Source organism: Diabrotica virgifera, chromosome 9 (genome assembly GCF_917563875.1).
Source record: "Diabrotica virgifera virgifera chromosome 9, PGI_DIABVI_V3a".
Taxonomy (NCBI): domain Eukaryota; kingdom Metazoa; phylum Arthropoda; class Insecta; order Coleoptera; family Chrysomelidae; genus Diabrotica; species Diabrotica virgifera.
Window position 1 is genome coordinate 39,312,893 of NC_065451.1, and position 20,340 is coordinate 39,333,232.

Consider the following 20,340-nt stretch of genomic DNA (forward strand, 5'->3'; position numbering starts at 1 on the left):
TCCGCTCTAACCTAGTAGTTATTCAGCAAGAAGCGATGATGGCAGGGCGATACATTAACAAACTTCTTGAACCACATGTTGTCTCATTAGCTGAAAATATGGATGCAGAATTTATCTTTCAGCAAAATGCTAGACCGCACGTGGCCAGGATAGTGCAAAATTATTTGACTGCTACCCACAATATTCAGGTTATGGAGTGGCCAGCGAGGATTCCAGATTTAAATTTTATTGAACACATTTGAGATACTCTCGGGAAGCGTTTGAAGGATCCTCAGCCACTAATAATCCTACAACATGTAGAGGAATTTCTCGTCGAATAAAGGGAACAACTAGATCAAGAAACTATTCGAAATGTGATTGAAAGCATACCTCGACGTTATGCAGAAGTTCGGAGTATTAGAAGAACCTATACACACTATTAGATTTGTTTTAAAAAAAATTTAGCGGCGCTGTTATTAGATAAAAAAATACATCTAATTTTTCACATTTATCACTTTTTATTTTTTTAAAAAAATTTACAGTTCAGTAAAAAAACTTTGCTACATTTATAGCGCAAAGCCATAGAAGTACTTATTTGAATAAAAATAATATCATTATAAAAGGAATTATATAGTTCAAAACTCTAAATATCTTTGTAAATGTTTCACTCCTTTCTCGTTCTGATCAGTGTATATTTATTATGGTTATGGTAATATTAGGACATGATACAGGTCGGCAGTAATATATATTTCATAGAACTTTAATAAAAAATCTACAATATCTCTTAAACAGAAACTTATCGAACCAAATTACAATATATTTCATTTTAGCTCTTAGCAGATTCACTGAAGTTATATCAAATTCCTCCACCATATTTTTCCGAAAACGATATAGCAGAGCTGTTAACAATGCTCTGTGTAACAAACACAAACAAGTTTATGAAGAAATTATGTAACTTGTCTTTTGAGATGACAGCTGACACTGATATGGAAAACATAGATCAGGTAATTAGTATAAACATTATTTTTATCCCACTGGCGCCCAACCCCCTTATACGACACTATACATATTATACGTGAAATTTTAGATTCTGGCAACCTGACTGAATTGAAAAATAGGTCTAATCCCATCTTAAAGTTTAGGAAAAGACCCGTCATCCCATATATCAACCATCCATTTTGGTCCAAGGGTGTGAGTTTTACGGCCCTCCCCATTGTTGGTCTTTTTTGCACCATTTTTTTTTTCTATAAAACATTTTGATCTAAAACTTTCCAGAAAACTTCTTTGTACTCTATACTTTAATATAAATGTGACTAAAAAGCTAAGTTTCAATTACGTCACTCAACTTTTAAGATTAAACTTTGTAATTCAGAAATCTGCACCTTTTACTTGAAAAAATTCATAACTTTTATTAGTATACGACTCTGAACTTGAGACAGGTCTCATTGTTTTCAGTAATCCATCTCCATAACCTTTAACTTTTCTCTTATCCAGACTTTAGATCCATATGTAGATACACCTTTTATTATTTCGCTACAAAAAAATGAGACGTTTAGTGTCCCTTGTAACTTTATCATTCTATTGTCTGTTTTTGTGAATAAATAAATATAGTCCAGGAACCGAAGCTTTCAGCTCGAAATTTTTACAGAATGGATCGATTTGCTTGAAAATTTGAGAATAAGTAGTGAATAGTCCAAGGATCAAAATCTATATGATGCCGAAAGGCGCTTTTACCATGGGGATGGTTGCACCCCAATTTTTTATTATACTTTGACCGCAAAAGTTAATAAAAACATTCATTTTAAGCAAAAAATGTTCTATACATTTTTTTGATAAAATTAATATTTTTCGATTTATTCGCTATCAAAAGTGTTAATTTTATATCGAAAAAATCAATGTTTTTCGATATTATACTCATTTACGATTCACTTAATTTTTGCCGTAGGAAATTTTTTTTCAAACCAATTGCTTAGGATTAAATAACCTACAATTTCACATTTAAATATTTTTTCGTATCTCTAATGCTAATCTTTCTATTCTGAAGAAAATGTCATTTTTTACCAAACTACAAAAATTCGTTATTCGCTTTTAACTTCAGTTTTTTAAAACTAATTATTCTAAGCCAGTCAAATTTCTGGAATCTATTACTAATACATAAATAAAGAAATATGAATAAGGCCAATGACTAAAAACACCGCTAACTTACATTATTAAGCTTCAAATTTTATTTCTCCTTTTTTTCAAAAAAATATATTTATTTTTTAACCGTAACTTTTTATTTTTATCCTAGAAAGTTTGGTAAAAAAGAGTTTTGTAGGCCTCTAAAATCCTAAGTCGCAAAAAGAGGTGACTGTAAAAGGGTTGGTAAAGGTGGTTTTTGCATGTTATTACAAGTTTTAATTGTCAATAGCTCACTCAGTTTTTGGCATAGAACAAATTTTTGCTAACCCCGTTCTTGGGAATTAAATAAGCTACAATTTTCAATTTGTAATTGTTATGATTAAAACTTTATTGAGTCTAGAATCTTAATTCAAAAAAAACATTAAGTTATCGAAATTTAAAGAAACGTTGAGAGTTAAAGTCTTTATTACACGTCTTCACTTTTCAACGTCTTGGATTCGAATGTTGAATTGTCGAATGACTGAAAATGCCCTGGCCTCTCTCCGAGTACCTATCGACACCAGTCGATCATGCCGTGGTGTGGAAAGACAGGGCCGGCTCGGTTTGCTACAAATTGAAATATTTTTCGTATCTCTGATGCTAATCTTTCTATTCTGAATAAAAGGGCATTCTCTACCAAAATACAAAAATTTGTTATTAGCTTTTAACTCCATTTTTTTAAACTAATCATTCTAAGCCGCTCACACCTCTAAAACCTATTAATAATACATAAATATAGAAGACCAAATAAGGTCAATGACTAATTTTAATTAGGGTGGTAGGTAGGAGGAAGTATCCGATCAGTTTTTCGCTGAAAAAAAAGGGACTGACATTCTTTTCATAGTAAGTTACTTAATTTTTGAGCTAGAGACTATTTTTTATTTCTGTAGATAAATATTTTTTAAATGCTTTAAATTAGTTTGAACAAGTTATCCTCGAAAAATGCAGTTTTCCCGTCTTTTGAGTTTGAAACTACAATATTTAGCATTTGACGAAGAAGAGCTAACATATAATAAAGTATAGCTCGATTACTATTGGTCATAAAGAAAATAAAAAAACTGTTTTGTTTATTTTTTCAAAAGGTACATTTTTATTAAGCAAAGTTGTTTTGATAAAACGAAAACTTTTTGAGTTATTACCAGAAAACTGATTAAAAACATTGATTTTTTCGATATAAAACTAACACTTTCGATAGCGAATAAATCGAAAACTATTAATTTTTTTCAAAAAAATGTATAGAACGTTTTTTGCTTAGAATGAATGTTTTACCAATTTTTGCGGTAAAAGTATGATAAAAAATTTCCACCCGCGAGATGGGGTAGCAGCCAACCCCATGGTAAAAGCGCCTTTCGGCCTTATATAGATTTTGATCCTTGGACTATCTACTACTTATTCTCAAATTTTCAAGCAAATCGATCCATTCTGTAAAAATTGCGAGGTTTTGTCGTATTTTAAGCTTCATTACTTGGACTAATAAAAGTTCCAATTGCCATAGTTGTCGAGGTACTTTATTAGGCCAGGATCCCGCGTACCAAAAAAAAAGTTTATTAATAGCAAGCTGAAAATTTATTAATAGTTTAACGGTGTTTATAGTCGGACTACTTTTGATGTACGTTTACACTGGAACACGACCATGAAGTATAAGTGTTAATTGTGGAACGTGATTTTAATTGTGAAAGGTGTCATCCTAATAAGTTTATGATTGTGAAAACTAGCAGGTTGTTTTTAAGTTTACTCAATAGCAAATTTAATACATATTATATGAAAAAATGTTTGTCCGACAAATAGGTCGGCCATTTTAGTAATAAGTACGATACGTAGAACATGTCAAATGACAGGAATTATATTGATGGTAAATAGCAGTCTGATTTTTGCATGGGAGTTTAATGAAAGGGTAACAAATGATTTGGAAGTTCTGTCCGACAAAATATATGGGACGTTTTCGTAGTCTGACGTTCGAAACTTTTAAGCTGTTCCACAATTTAAACTTCCTCTGTTCCAGTGTTCCCGTATATCAAAAATTGTCCGACTAGACACCGTTAAGCTATTAACAAATTTTCAGCTTGCTATTAATAAACTTTTTTTGTACGCTGGATCCAGGCTTATATTATTACAGTCGGAAAAATGAAAGAATACCCATGAAGTGATTGATGTGATCGTTCGTGGGTATTCTGTCATTTTTCCGACTGTATGTAATAGGGCAGTCAATGAGGTTATTTGGCTCCGAATTCTATCCTACTACATCGATTTACTTGATATTTTCACAGTAAGTAGAGAATATCTCGGGAAACAAAGTCTACCTTATGCCGATGTGCTCTTTTATCTTGGGGGTGGTCCTAGCTCTTCTTGGGGGTGGAAAATTTTTGGTTAAAATAACCACGGAAGTAGCTAGAAAACCTAATTCTAAGCAAAAACTGTTTTATAATTTTTTTTTAAACTCAATACTTTTTGAGTTATTCGTGGTTGAAAATTGGCCGTTTTCATTGAAAAATGACACGTTTTCGGACGGTCTTTTGCGAATATCTTAAAAATGATGCATGTAACGAAAAAAACTATATAAAATATTTTTGTAGCCTATAAAAAAACAAAGAGATTCGTTTCTTCATAAATCTTCTAGTTATAATACAAAAATAGATATAGTACGTGAGAAAAGTTTGTTTTTTGGTGCATGCTCAAATCGGTGTATTCAACTTAAAATAAAAGAGAAACGGTCAATTTTAGGTGTATGATGCTACTAATACCTTTTATAGTGCTTGAAAAGACCTTTAAAATGAGCAATATGAAATGTCGATTGCATTCAAACTAAGCGAGATATGCTGCAAAAAAATTGATGACTAATGTTTTTAAAAGAAAATCGGAAGTATATTTAACCCATCGTCCGTCAGAATTTAAATGCATCGTTTTTCTTCTACAATATTTTTATTATAGTGTTATTTCTATATTTTAAAACTTAATGGTTAATGGGTTTAAAATTAATGGTTTTTGAAAAAAATAAGATCAAGTTATAGAGGGCATTTTTAAATTTTCTTAAAAATCTTCCTTTTTCACTCGAACTCCTGTAACTCGAAAATGATACGAGATTCGAAAAAAAATATACCGCACAAAAATGAAGCGTTTTGTTAGGTAAACATTTTGTTTTAGTTTTTTATTATTTATCTCTTATCATTTTCAAATTAAATGTAAAAAAAGAAGATTTTTAAGAAAATTTAAAAATGCGCTCTATAAATTGATCTTTTTGAACATAGAAATAACACTATGATAAAAGGTATTGTAACAGTAAAATGATGCATTACAATTTTGGTGGATGAGGCGTTAAATATACTTCTAATTTTTTCTTAAAATACATTAGTCGTCAATTTTTTTGCAACATATCTCGCTTAATTTGAATGTAAATGAACTATAATATTTTAAAGGTCTTTTCAAGAACTACAAAAAACACCTAAAATCGACCGTTTCTCTTTTATTTCAAGTTGAATACACCAATATGAGCATGCACCAAAAAACAAACTCTTTCACCTACCATATCTCCTTTTGTATTATAACTAGAAGATTTGTGAAGCAAGTAATCTCTTTATTTTTTATAAGCTACAAAAATGTTTTATATAGTCTTTTTAGTTAGATGCATAGTTTTTAAAGTATTCTCAAAAAAAAAACCGTTCGAAAACGTGTTACGTTTGGATGAAAATGGCCAATTTTCAACCACGAATAACTCAAAAAGTATTGAGTTTAAAAAATATATAGAACAGTTTTTGCTTAGAATGAGGTTCTATAGCCACCTCCGTGGTTATTTTAACCAAGAAATTTTCCACCCCCCAGAAGGGGTGGGAACCACCCCCAAGATAAAATTTTATTAAAATCCATGCAGTGGGATAGAATTCGGAGGTACATAATATCCTATTCTTGCTCCCATTGACTGGCGTATATATAAATAAATAAAAATAAATATAAAATAAAACTAAAATAAATAAAAGTCTTATGAATATATTTTTTTAGGAAGACGTAGCATCCATATTGAGTATATTGATAGACTCAATCTCAGTTAAACAGGCTCTTCATTATGGTCAACTGATTGTATCAGGTACTGATGTAAATAAATTTATCTTAAGCACGGGAACTGAACTGTCATTTTCCTTGTTTTTTATTAAAAGTTAAACAGTCAAATCTCCTTTGAAATATTAAAATATAAATTTGAGAAATCAACAGAAACGAGAGATGTAGAAAAACCAGTACGTGTAAATTGGTACTCATAAAAATAATAGTAAAAAGCTGGACGGAAGGGCCGCCCGAGAACTTTATCGTACCGATCTATTATCGTTATCGTACTGGATACTGGCATTCTATAAAAATAGCAAAGTTACTCGTTATTTTGATATTTTAGAAACACCTTGTATACTTGAAAATATTTTATAGTTCTACGCATCATTGATTCCTGCATTTGTGAAAATGTTCGATGCCATATTTCGGGGACACACTATAGATGTATAGATTATTACATAAATCAATAGAATATTATAGTCATACTTTCATTTAAAATTACTTCATTTTTCTGAGAAATTAATAGTTTACAATATTTGCATTTCATTCTATTTCTATTACGCCAGTCAATGCGCGAGATTAAGAACAAGGTATTTCCTCCGAATTCTATCCTACTGCATGGATTTTAATGAAATTTTGGGAGTAGTCCAATCTCTTAATTCAAACAAACTGGAACATGAAGTAAAAACCACTTCTATGTAAAAGGTATATTTACTAAAAATTTTTAGAATCCCAATGGATTCAATAAAATGAGTTCATCAGAACGTTTTCAAACCTATCGGTCCATCATCAGTGAATTTGAATACTTGCAAAATAGCCCCAGAACCAAACAATGGTTGTGATTATAAATAAATCTACATTATGTTGAAATAAATTTAAAATGGCTAAACGCCGATGTTCAGGGATTAAACCTCTGGGAACATGGTGAAACTCTACCCGAGGACCCAATCAACCATCTTCGGTCAACGATGACTACTAAGTGTCCTTAGTACTTAGTACTTAGACTTGGGTCCCGAGGACCCAATCAACCATCTTCGGTCAACGATGACTACTAAGTGTCCTTAGTACTTAGTACTTAGTACTTAGGACACTTAGTAGTCATCGTTGACCGAAGATGGTTGATTGGGTCGTCGGGTAGAGTTTCACCATGTTCCCAGAGGTTTAATCCCTGAACATCTGCGTTTAGCCATTTTAAATTTATTTCAACATAATGTAGATTTATTTATAATCACAACCATTGTTTGGTTCTGGGGCTATTTTGCAAGTATTCAAATTCACTGATGATGGACCGATAGGTTTGAAAACGTTCTGATGAACTCATTTTATTGAATCCATTGGGATTCTAAAAATTTTTAGTAAATATACCTTTTACATAGAAGTGGTTTTTACTTCATGTTCCAGTTTGTTTAACTATAAGGTATACAGCCAATCCAGGGAACTACCCCTTTTTAGTCTTAATTCAAAGTCTATCCTATATGCTATGGCGCTTTTATCATGGGGGCGGTTCCCACCACTTCTCGGGGGTGGAACATTTTTATTTTCGAATTACATGGAGAAAAAGGAAGATTTTCAAGAAAATTTAAAAATGCATTCTATAATTTGATCACATTTTTTACAAAAACCATTTATTTTAAACCCGTTTAACTTTTTGAAAGTAGAAATATCACTATTTTAAAAGGTATTGCAGAAGAAAAACAATGCATTTAAATTCTGGTGGATGAGGGGTAAAATGAATATACTTTTCATTTTTCATTAAAGTACATTAGTCATATATTTTTCTGCACCATATCTCGCTTAGTTTGAATGTAACCGGCATTTAGTGGTGCTCGTTTTAAAGGCCTTTTCAAACACTACAAAAGGCGTTGGTAGCATTATACACTTAAAACCTACCGTTCCTCTGTTATTTCAAGTTGAATACACCAATTTGAGCATGCACCAAAAAACAAACTCTTTTCACCTACCATATCTCTTTTTGTATTATAAATAGAACATTTTCGAAGGAACGAATCTCTTTGTTATTTATAAACTAAAAATGTTTTATATAGTGTTTTTAGTTCGATGCATAGTTTTTAAGGAATTCACAAAAAACCGTCCGAAAATGTGTCATTTTTCAATGAAAATGGCTAATTTTCAACTACGCAAAACTCAAAAAGTATTGAGTTCTCAAAAAAAAGTATAGACCAGTTTTTGCTTAGAAATAGGTTATCTAGCCACTTCCGTGCTTATTTTGACCAACAAATTTTCCACCCCCTTGAAGGGGTGGGAACCACCCCAAGATAAAAGCTCCATAGTATATAGGGTAGATTTTGTTTCTTGAGCTATTCCCTACTTACTGTAAAAATATCAAGTACATCGATGTAGTAGGATGGAATTCGGAGCCAAATACCCTCATTGACTGCCCTATAATTAATAATGATCTGCTATGATCGCGTGAGAGAGGACACACACAAGATTATAGCAAAATTTTTATTTACTATAACTTTTCGAGTTTTTGAGCTACAGCAACGAGTTTTATGTCATTGGAAAGATAATTTTACATTCTTTCAAAATATCTAAAAATATACAGGGCGTATTAAAAAAATTAAGATTTTTTTTTCATTTCCGGTTCAACCGGAAGACATTTTGGGTAAAATTTATTGTAATAATAGATAATAAAGCACCATATATGTCTGCAAAATTTTAAATTTTATTTTCTATTACAAAGGAAGTTACGGGCACTCGAATATTTTTTTTTAGAAAATTCATAACTCCCCTGCTATGGGGAGTTAAGAAATCTGACTAAAATCATTCAATTTACCAAAGGATTTCAAAAATGTATCAAAAAATAAACAAATTCCTTGGAGCCGTTTTTGAGAAAATCTAGTGCAAAATTATGTCAAATTTTGACATCTTAAATATAGGCAACCCATAACTTTTTCTGAAAAACGATAATATTATTCTTATAGCACCATCTTTAGGCTATATATCGACTTTTTCAAATTAAACTTATCTTAAACAAGTTTTTAGATAGGTAGGGAAATGTGTCGGGTGGGCGGTCGGCCATGTTGGCCGCCATTTTGAATTTGGAAATGTCAAATTCCGTATTTCTATTTACTTATCGATGAGCTAACTTTGAGTTAAATTTAATTTATTTTGGTCAAAATTTGCAAAAATGGGCCCTAAATAACCCCTCTATTTCGCCCACCCCCCTTGAGAGGTTTTTTTGAAAAGCTTAGTTTCTCGACAAAATTCTGTTAAACTTACTCATACCGAATTTCATCGAAATCGGTTTGATAGTTTTTGCTGGGCGGTGGCGACATACGTACGTACATATTTCCGACATGTTTTTTTATTTGCTTTTTAGACTCAGGGGGACTCAAAACGTCGAAAAAAGTTAAATCTGAAAAAAATTTTTTGCACGATCCTATAACTTTATCTATTATACTATACTACGTATGTAGTACGATAAAGTAAAAATAGAAAGAACGGAATAAAAATGGAAAATAAATTAATAAAAAAATAAACCAATTATTAAATAAATAAAACAATTAATAAGCAAAACAGTTTTAAATAAATAAATAAATAAAAAAGTGTCACACAAAGATTTTGCAAAAATATACGTTGACTGAAATCAGGAGTGTACCTAGTAAAAAAATATTTAATATTTGAATCGGTCATTTCACAAATATGAGTCAATTTCTGACAATAGTACTTCCGTTTGTATTTCTAAAACCGGAAGTCTTAGGTCAAATTTCTCACCATTAGTACCATCCTTGAATCATAAGCTTTCATTCGACACCTCATTTGTCATTCTATTTAGTATAGTGACGGAGGTGTTGTGTTTGAGGACGGACAGACGGACGTGGATAATTCAAACTTTTCACATTTTTTCAAAATGGAGTACAAACAAAACTTTAAAATTCATAGTTTATCATAGTTTAAATACTGGTATTATCTTTTAAATTAACTAAATAAAGACATACATTTTATAAACTAAGTATAAATATATTGGGTTTTGTATTTAATGACTTGAAAAAATTTATAAAAAATTTCAAAATTTCACCTTGTATTATTCACAATAAACCCTACATAATACAGTTTTTAAGATATGGTTGTTAAGGAGCTGTACAGGGTGATTCATTAGAACTAAAGACCACGGGATATGCTATACTTGCGTGCATCATCCTGTATATTTAAATTTATGTTATGTATATAAATTTCTAAAATAACGACATAAACAATTTTATTTCATAAGTGGTTTCCATACTTTATAATTTCAAAATTTCACCTTGTTTTATTCACAATATACCCTATATGTATTTATAGTTTAGTCGAAACGTAGGGGGTCCCGTGGGAAATTCTAGTTCGCCGTGATTTGATGGTGGTATTATAGGTATTTTGGGTCGCTGAATCCAAAGGAAGTGGTCTGGAAGCCCAAATATGGTGCGTTTAATTGTTATTAACAAATATTGGTAAAATTAGGTATTTTTCAGGTATTATTAGAAGCCCTGCCAAGAAATTGATAGTGTTAAGGTCTTCTCTGGTGTACCTTTGGTCGCTGAATCGAATGGGCTAGGCGCGATTACTCAAAATATGTTCTTATTTTGTTAATAACAAAATAATTGTTTATTCGCCGAAAAGCTCGAAATAATGCGCTATCTACAGCAAGTTTGTAGTCTTTTTCATAGTACTTTTATACGTTAAATCGATTGCGACTAGTCGTGATAGCTTAGACCACTTTCCCACTTTGTTATTAATAAATTATTGAAAAAATAACGGTTTATAGTACGTTTACTCACGGTTTTTGCTCTAAATTTTAAAAAGCCACTTGGATTTACATGAAATTTGGCATACACGTAGCTAACATGTCAAACAAAACAACTGATATTGTGCCGATGTGTGCTTTTACTCTGACGGTAATTTTCACCCCTATTCAAGGGTGGAAAAATTAACCCTTAAAATAAGTCCGGAAGTGGATAAACTGATTAATTCTAAGCAACTTTTGTTCTATACAGTTTTTTCACTAAAAAAACCCACGTTTTTAGACGGTTTTCGTAAATATCTCAAAAAGTAAGTATTTAAAAAAAATTTCTTAGCAAAATATAGATTATAAAAAAGTGAAAAAAAAATGGTGTATGTGTGAGGTCCGTAGACCCAGTAGAAGCGGAATTGTAGCTAATGAACAACAGGTTCATATTCGTCAAATTCCAAATCGAATATTTCAACATAAAATAACCAAAAAAATTAAGCACTTTTTGAGGAAATCTCATTACAACTTTTTTAAAGTTATAAAAAAAAACTTATTTTTGTTTTTTCAAAAAGTAATTATCCATGTCCATTTACGCTGAGGCTTTTTATCGAAAAAAGAGTTCATTACGGATAAATTTTCCTGGTGTAAGAAGTTAAGCAGTCTTTGCCCTCGTTCATTTCTTTCGCCGTACTCATACTTGACCATTGATACTTTTGCATGATCTTGTTTAAAGCCCATTTTCGCGTTAAAGTCGCCCATAACTATTGTGTAGTATGCTGGTGTAGTATGTAATGCTGTTTGTAGGTCGTCATAAAATTTTTCAGTTTCTTCATCCAAGTGGCTAGTCGTTGGAGCATATGTCTGGATTATCTTAAGGTTATATCTTGCATTTAGTTTGAAGATGAGGTGCACAATCCTGGGACTTATGCTGTTAATTTTAGTTATATTTTGGGCGTGCTTTCTATGTATAATGAATCCTACTCCACCATTTGAAGTGTCTTCTTCTCCTCTAAAATGAAATAAGTGTCCCGATTTAAGGGTAATTTGGGCTTCTTCTCTTCGTCTGATTTCACTGAGGCCCATGGTGTCCCATTTTATTGTTTTCAGTTCTTCCTCCAGTTCCATCATCTTTTGGTCCAATATAAGAGTTCTAACATTGTATGAGGTGATATGCATTTGTCGTTCTTTGTGGTAGCCTGATGTGGTAGCCTGAACTAGAATTTAGGTACGTCGTAATTTCAAAAATTATATTTTTTACTTGTGTTTTTGAACCTTGAAGATCGTCATTATTCGATTTTTTTTTCAGTTTTAAATTGTTTATAAGTCGAAAACGATTAACTTCAGAGAAAAATTACACAAAATCTTTTTTGTTTCCAATGAACCAAAGAACGTAAAATAATATCTACTCGAGCAGAAAAAACTGATTTTTTTATAATTTGTTAAAAAAAATTTAATACATGTAGCAATAGCTCCGAAATGATGGCATTTAGGTATAAGGAATATAACATAAAAAATAATCAGTATTTCTTAAGGACTTCAAAACGCAAAAAATATACAGGGTATTCCATTTGAAATAAGAAAGTTTGTTAGATTTCCAGAAAAACGGAAGATCTGACAACAATGTAGTTAGCACTATTACATCGGCCGCATTAGGAAACCCCTACCTGCCGAAGCCGAAAACTATAAATATCGTTTAAGCCGTTTTCGAGATAATTGAGTGTTTCCATACATAAAACTCACTCTTTACAGGGTGAGGCAGATAAAGGGCCTATTAGAAATATCTCGAGAACTCAAAGTAAGAAAATTACGAAAATCGGAATACAGGGGTTTTGAGGTGTGAACTATTTAATGAAAATATTTTGGGCTCTTTGCTACTTCCGCTTATACCGGAAGTTGGTTGCAACTTCGTTTTTTAAATGGGACACCCTGTGTATTTTTACATTTTTGGATTCTCCTTGATTTTTTCTTTCTTAAAATATAAGTTTTTGTAATATTATACAGGGTAGGTTAAATGATAATTACGTTTTTTTATTAATTTCGTAGCAAAATTCACACCCTGTAGAATTGTAGTAATTTGACATAATAGACTTTGTTTAACCGGAATAACCGGAAGTAGCAAAGAGACCAAAATATTTTCATTAAATAGTTCACACCTCAAAACTCCTATATTCCAATTTTCATAATTTTCTTTACTTTAGTTCTCGAGATATTTCTAATAGGCCCTTTATCTGCCTCACCCTATATACTTTGCTAGGCTTGCATGTACATTTAAATTTATGTTAAAAAGTGCACATTTATATACAAAAATCGACGAGTCTCAGATTTTTTTTATAATTTATTGAAAGAAGGGTAGAAATAATTTTATTCCAAAAGTCTCTTTCACACTATGTACGTACTTCTATAATAGAATATAATATTCTATATCACTAACCAATATATTTCTTAAATTTTAAGTTTAAATGATTACAGGAAATTTCCAAAATTACGACTATGGTCCGAAGATAAACAAACAAAAGTACAATACCAGTTCACCTCCGCTATACGATTTGAAAAACATTAAGTATCCAACTGCTCTCTTCTTCGGAAAAACTGATCAGTTAGTTTCACCAGAGGTAAGCAATACATTTTTATAGTGAAAAATGCGAGATCCTTTGGAAAAGGTATATTTAAAATTCCCAAAATAAAGGTTAAATTAAATCACAGAACGTTTTCGGATTAACAAATCCATCATCAGTGTTACTAAAAGCCAAAAAATAGCATGCCTGAGTCACCAAAATGTTTTGGGTAAAAACCCTTTAAATGTTTACAGTTGTTGTGTTATACATACTACAGATTAATAAAAATACTCAATTATGTTGCAAATATACCTGAATATTACCCAGAGCAACACAGGACTCTTCCCACGTGGTTAGAATTTGAGGATTATAACCTCACATATTCTGCGTGGAAGAGTCCAGTGGTGGTTCGTCAGGGGAGGCAAGGGAGGCTTAGCCTCCCCATAAATTTTTACACACGCTACACTGTTTTGTTTATCTTGAATCGCGGAAAACAACAAGCACACTCACTATTATACAACGTCTAAATTCCATATTACCACTAAATATCCATACGCACGGAGTATTAGCATTAGAACGCATGATTGTTCTCAGTTTTTTTTATTATTATTGTAGTCAGGACCCTGGGTTATCCCGAGATGCATGAACGGAGCCGAGAAGCCGACCAGCCTCCGTTGCTAATGCTCCGCGCAGCGCAGCAGGCGTTTAAGGAGACCCGTCTCCTAACAGTGGCATCTACGATGGGGCCTAATATGGCCTACTTTAGATATCAGAGACAAGATAATATCTAAATTTAAATAAATTAATGACTTGTTTAAAGTGTATTCCAGTTTCTTATTAACAAAATAGTCCTAACAACACTTCTTAGTCCAGGGCGCATCTGTTTTGAGATGGACGTTGAGAGGTAACTCATATTTTTTGCAGAAGTTGCTTGGAATTAACTCATATAATGATAATTGAGTTATCCTCCCACTCAAAATGGTCCGGAACATTGTTTAAATAATCAAAATGGCAAAAAATGAAGGAATAATTTGATTTTCTTCTTGGTTTTTTGATAATAACTTTATTCACTTCCGAGAAAAGTTATACAAACATAAAAGTTGTATAATTAAATTTTCTACAATATAGGATTGGCTATAAATTTTATAAATGGTTACCCTTGTTGCAAAATCGCAACAATTGCGAAAAAAACCATAAAAAACAAGTATTCGTATTTTACGTTTTTCAACCATTTATGCTTCACTTAGGACCTTCATATTTTACCCGAAAAAACTATATGATATAGTAAAACAATACTGTAAATTTCTTTAAGATCGATTTAATAGATTTTGCAAAATAAATTTTGCAATCCAGCTTTCTCAAAAAAATTTATTTTTTCAAAATCCTGCAGGACTGAACATAAAGCAGATAGCAAGTTAAAATAGACTTTTTAGCAGTTTTTTTACATAGGAAGGATACTTTACCTTTTATTTGCAATTCGCAAAATTAAAATCGGTTAACTACCACGGCATCAGGAATTTTTTTAAATAAACATTAATTTTTGGTGCTACGCGCCGGACAGCGGTGTTCGATTCACACAAGTTGATTTCCATTAAAATTTCTTCCAATATTATTTAATATATTATTTGCTTACTCTATATTTTGTTGTATTTTAATATTTTAATTCCACAAAAATCAAACTAATTTGATTATTGTTTGTGAAATATTGTTTAAACAATTGCATATGTTTAAAAATAAACTTTTATTCTATAAGTTAAAATATATGAACAAAGAAAGTTTTTGCTAAAAATAGTGTTATTTCAAAGGACAGAGTATGTGTTTGTATTTTGCAATAAACAAATTTATTTATTTATATCGAAATGTACTAAAAATTAAAACTTATCAATCATTATCAAGGTCATTGGAATGCCCAATCAGAGCAAACATATCAAAAATTAATGTTTATTTAAAAAAAATTCTGACGCTGTGGTAGTCAACCGATTTTAATTTTGCAAATTGCATGCAAATGAAAGGTACAGTATTCTTCTATATGTAAAACAAATTCAACTTAGGGTTTGCTTTATTTTTAGTCCTATAATATATATTTAGAAAAAATGATTTTTTTGGCGAAAGCTGGAGTGCAAAATTTATTTTGCAAAATATGTCAAACCGATCTTAATGAAATTTATACTGTTCTTTAGATGTATCATAAAGTTTTTCTGGCTGAAATATAAAGGTCCTAGGTGTAGCGTAAATGGTTGAAAAACGTAAAATTCGAATACTTGTTTGTTTATGGTTTTTTCGCAATTATTGCTATTTTGCAACAAGGGTGACAATTTTTAAAATTTTTAGCTAATCGTATATTGTAGGAAATTTCATTATGCAACTTTTATGTCAGCGCAACTTTTCTCGGAAATGAATACTTTTATTTAAAATTATAATCAAAAACGAAGAAATAAGTCTAAGTTTTCCTTAATTTTTTGATATTTTAATTATTTAAACAATGTTTTGGACCTTTTTGAGTGGGAGGATAACTGAAATATTATTATATGAGTTATTTTTAAGCAATTTCTGCAAAAAAATATGAGTCACCTCCCAACATCCAAATGTACTAATATTTTTACAGATGCGCCCTGGTCTATACCTCACATCACTTAGCACATTGCAATGTCATAGGGTGTTTATGATAGCCTATTCGTCCATTTCGCACTTTCCGCCCTATGGTTGGTTCACCTTACATAGTTTGTATAGGTGGTTTCTTAAATGGCGATGTCCAGTCACCATTTAATTTCAGTGATCGTGTTGATCTCTCGTTTATTGAGGTTCACCAAATTTTTGGAGTGGTTTTTATCAATACTCTTGATTATTTTGTACCCTGGATTTGTTCTGGAATGGTTCTACATTGGATAATATAGACTCAATATAAACGTAAAGAAAACAAAGCTTATGATCATCAGGAAGAAAAAGATAACAGAAGGTCAACTCTATATCAACCAAACCCCTGTAGAAAGAGTGAGGCACTTCAGTATTTACAGTATTGTGTCGGCACCATAATAAATGAAGAATGGACTAACAACCAAGAGATAAAAGCGCCCATCGGAAAAGCTAGATCAATCTTCAACCGTATGTGCGCCACAACCTTTCTCATGGTACAAAAGTAAGCATGTCGAGATGTTACGTCTTCTCTGTCCTTTTTTATGGTGTTGAATCATGGACTTTGAACGAGGATATGTGCCGAAAGTTGGAAGCATTTGAGATGTGGCTATATCGGAGAATTCTTAAAATCCCATGGACTGATCGGGTCACAAATGAGAAGGTACTTAGAAGAATGAAGAAGAACCGAGAGGTACTGACCACCACCAAATCTCGAAAGTTAGAATACTTTGGACACATTATGCGAAATGAATCCAGATATGCCCTCCTACAAGCCATCCTGCAAGGAAAAATATTTTCAAAGCGAAGTCCAGGAAGAAGAACATCATGGTTAAAGAACCTCAGAACCGGTTTCAACACAACATCTGTGCAGCTTTTCCGCGTTGCTGCAGATAAGGTGAAGATTGCCATGATGATCGCCAACATTCGTCACGGATAGGCACATCAAGAAGAAGAAGGTTCTACATTTCTTTTGATGATTCCTTTTTAGCCACTTCTTAACCCCGTCCTTTGTAGCATCTTTAGTGATGCTACAGAAAAACTTCGGGATTTCGGCTACAACCGTTTCTTTCGAGCCTTGTTTTGCCAACAGATCTGCTCGTTTATTACCATGGATCCCTTCATGACCCGGTACCCATATGACAGAGAGTTTATTATGTTTTACCAGGTTGTTGCGGAGGTAGTTGTAGTTCCTTACCAGTTTTGATTTGGTGAGTGGGTCCTCTATTGCCAGAATAGCCGCTTGGCTATCTGTGTAAATGTTAATTATCTTTTCTTTAGAATCTCCATCTTAGTTCAGAGAAATAAGGAAAAAAAATATCCTGTTGGTGACACAACCCCCTCCAGGCCGAAATCAAATTTTTTGAGTAGTATGGACATATATAATAATCACCTATATGTTTCCTGCAACCCATTTTGATGATATACACAGTTATAAACAAATGAAGATAAAAAACGATAAATTTTCGCTTTTCTTCGTCTATTACCAAAAAGTTAAACATTTTAAACAAATTTAAGAGTAAGAAACTCATAAATTGTATAAAAAACTTCAATATGGAGTTCGCGGAATATTTCCTTATTCCTTATTCCTTATTCCTTATTCCTTATTCCGCGGTCCTTATTGGTTGCTTAGAAAATTGCAAAATAAATCATAAATTTTGAGTTTCTATAAATATTCACAACTTATGTAAAAAGTAACTTAGAACCTTCTTATTATACGGAAAACTGAGACTTCTGATGCTTAAACCATACCCTAAATTTCAAAGCAATTGGTCGGATAGTTTAAAAGTTATTTAATTTGTTTATCCCAAATTATTTTTTTTTTTTGAACACTATAAGTCAGAAAATGATGAAGTTACAGTAATACTTGGGATAGTTTATGAAAGAAGAAGATTTACACTATTAATTTAATTTAAAAAAAATGACAAAAAATAATTCTAAATATTGCAAAATTATTTGCAAGAACATGTGAATTAAAAAGGGGGGGCGGGCTAACTTCGTCCCTAATTGTCCTAGGACAATAGTTTTTCTTTCTAAATGTGTATTAAAATTCACTCTTTCTAAATATGAAAAAATAATTTTTCTACGGGTAACGGTTAAAAAATTATTCTCATTGTTTATAAGTAAGCAAAAAATCGACATGTTTTTACAAAATAATTTTACACTGTTTAAAATTACTTTTTATCATTTTTATTTAACTAAGTTAATAGTAGGTATAAATGCTCTTCTTTCATAAACTGTCCGAAGTATTACTGTATAATTTTCCAACTTATAGTGTTGCAAAAAAATGAATTTGGGATAAACAAATTAAATAACTTTTAAACTATTTGACCAATTGCTTTGAAATTTAAAATATAATTTAAGCACAGGCAGTCCCAGCATTCCGCATAATAAAAAGGTTCTAACTTAATTTTGTCGGTCTTGACGGTCCAGTTAGCTGGGGCTCAGTCGATCGACAAGTTTAGTGGATTTGCGATTTGCGGTCGCTGGTTCGAGCCTCAGCTAGGTCATGAAATTTATAAAAGGCCAACGCCGTAGTATAAAACTCAATAGAGTCTACGGCTTGGTCTGGAATAAACTGGCGTCTGATCGGCCTATGGAGGAGCGGTACGGGAAGGGATAAGGGCTTCCGGCTTGGTGATACTCCTCCATAGATCCCTACCGAAGGGCGTTGACGCCTAAGAACGGTGTATACATACTTAATTTTTACATAAGTTATGAACATGTATAAAATCTCAAAATGTATGATTTATTTTGCAATTTTCTAAGCAACAAATAAGGATAGACATATTCAGTGAACGCCAAATTGAAGTTTTTTATATGATTTATGAGTTTCTTATTGTCAAATCGGTTTAGAATTCTTCACTTTTTAGTAATAGACGAAAAAAGCGAAAATTTACCGTTTTTTGATCTTCATTTGTTTATAACTATCCATATCATCAAAATCGGCTGTAGGAAACATATAGGTTATTATTATAGATGTCCATACTACTTAAAAAATTTGGTTTCGGTTGGAGAGGGATGTGTCACGAGGAAAATCTTATTTCTCTGGACTATCTACGATTGCACCTATGCAAGCCACCAGTACAGTTGTATTCTGACCTAGGCTGTAAGATTTATAACAATTGCATGTTTGTCCAAAGACTCCTAATCCAGTACCATGGGTAGTTTTAGAACCACCAGCGAACCATATTAAGTTGCCATTAATATTTGGGACTTTTTGTGTTCTCTATAGATGGTACAATTGTGTTAATATTCTCAGTGAGAGGGAAAGGAGTTTTAGTTCTGAAATTTTCAAACTCAATTTGATTACCGGTATAGAGATGATATTGCCTAGGGCTGATCTATACAAAACGCACAACATACTTAATTTTAGTTTTTTTTATATATATAATAAGCGAGTCTTCTACAGCTGTCGCCGCTTCTCACATCCTAATTTCCAGCGTTTTCTATCAAAGCAATCTTCAGTTTTTAGGTCTCTGGCGGTCATTGCATCTTCGACATCTTCTCTCCAGGATCGTCTTGGTCTATCTCGTTTTCTTCTAGTGGGTGGAGTCCATTTTTCTATTTTTTTCGGCCATCAATTTTCAGGCATTCTTTGAAGGTATCCATACAAGTTGCAGTGGCGAAAACATTCATTTATTCATTTATTTTACATGGAAATTTAGCTAATCGCCCCCCCCCTCTTGACGATGACGGATCCTGATGCATCCGCCACTGACTAGTTGAGTCTTTTGTTTTTTTGTCTCAGTTTTTTTTTCGAAATCTTTTTAATATAAATACTAATACGAATATTTTTTTACAGGATACTCGCTTGTTAGCAAAACAACTGCCAAATGTAGTGTACTATTCGCCAGTACCTTTAACTCATTTTAGTCATCTAGACTTCATTATTAATAAACACAACGAACATTTTGTATATACACCAATTTTAAAACTGTTAGAACGATTTAAAAACAAATAAATTCTAAGAATGTGTCTCGTATTTTAATTAAACAGCACGGTAGATTACATTTTATAAAATTAAGTCACCATTACACGACTGCTTTTGTAGGAAATATCAGAATTGCCATTGAATTTAGTCGTAAATATTGGATTGTAAATAAGGAAAATCAATTGGCATAATTCATAAATTGTAACACTCAATACCCAAGGTACCAAGCGAAAATCCAAAAGTCGACGTCATCGAAATAGCATTGGTCCATAAATATAAACACTTAGGGCATGAAATCCAAATTGCCAGGGACAATC

The 20,340-nt window shown here is 31.9% G+C and overlaps 1 protein-coding gene across 1 annotated transcript in view; it reads left to right on the forward strand.

The window, feature by feature from the left end:
* The window catches only part of LOC114332825 (lipase 3-like), a 105,081-nt gene extending 85,014 nt beyond the window's left edge, over nucleotides 1-20,067 (forward strand). Inside the window, exons 4-7 of the mRNA XM_028282603.2 lie at nucleotides 810-983; nucleotides 6,133-6,217; nucleotides 13,373-13,515; nucleotides 19,895-20,067. Of these exons, the coding sequence (XP_028138404.2) occupies nucleotides 810-983; nucleotides 6,133-6,217; nucleotides 13,373-13,515; nucleotides 19,895-20,053 (561 nt within the window). The 3' untranslated portion in view covers nucleotides 20,054-20,067. The remainder of the gene's footprint in view (nucleotides 1-809; nucleotides 984-6,132; nucleotides 6,218-13,372; nucleotides 13,516-19,894) is intronic.
* The last annotated feature ends 273 nt before the right edge of the window (nucleotides 20,068-20,340 follow it).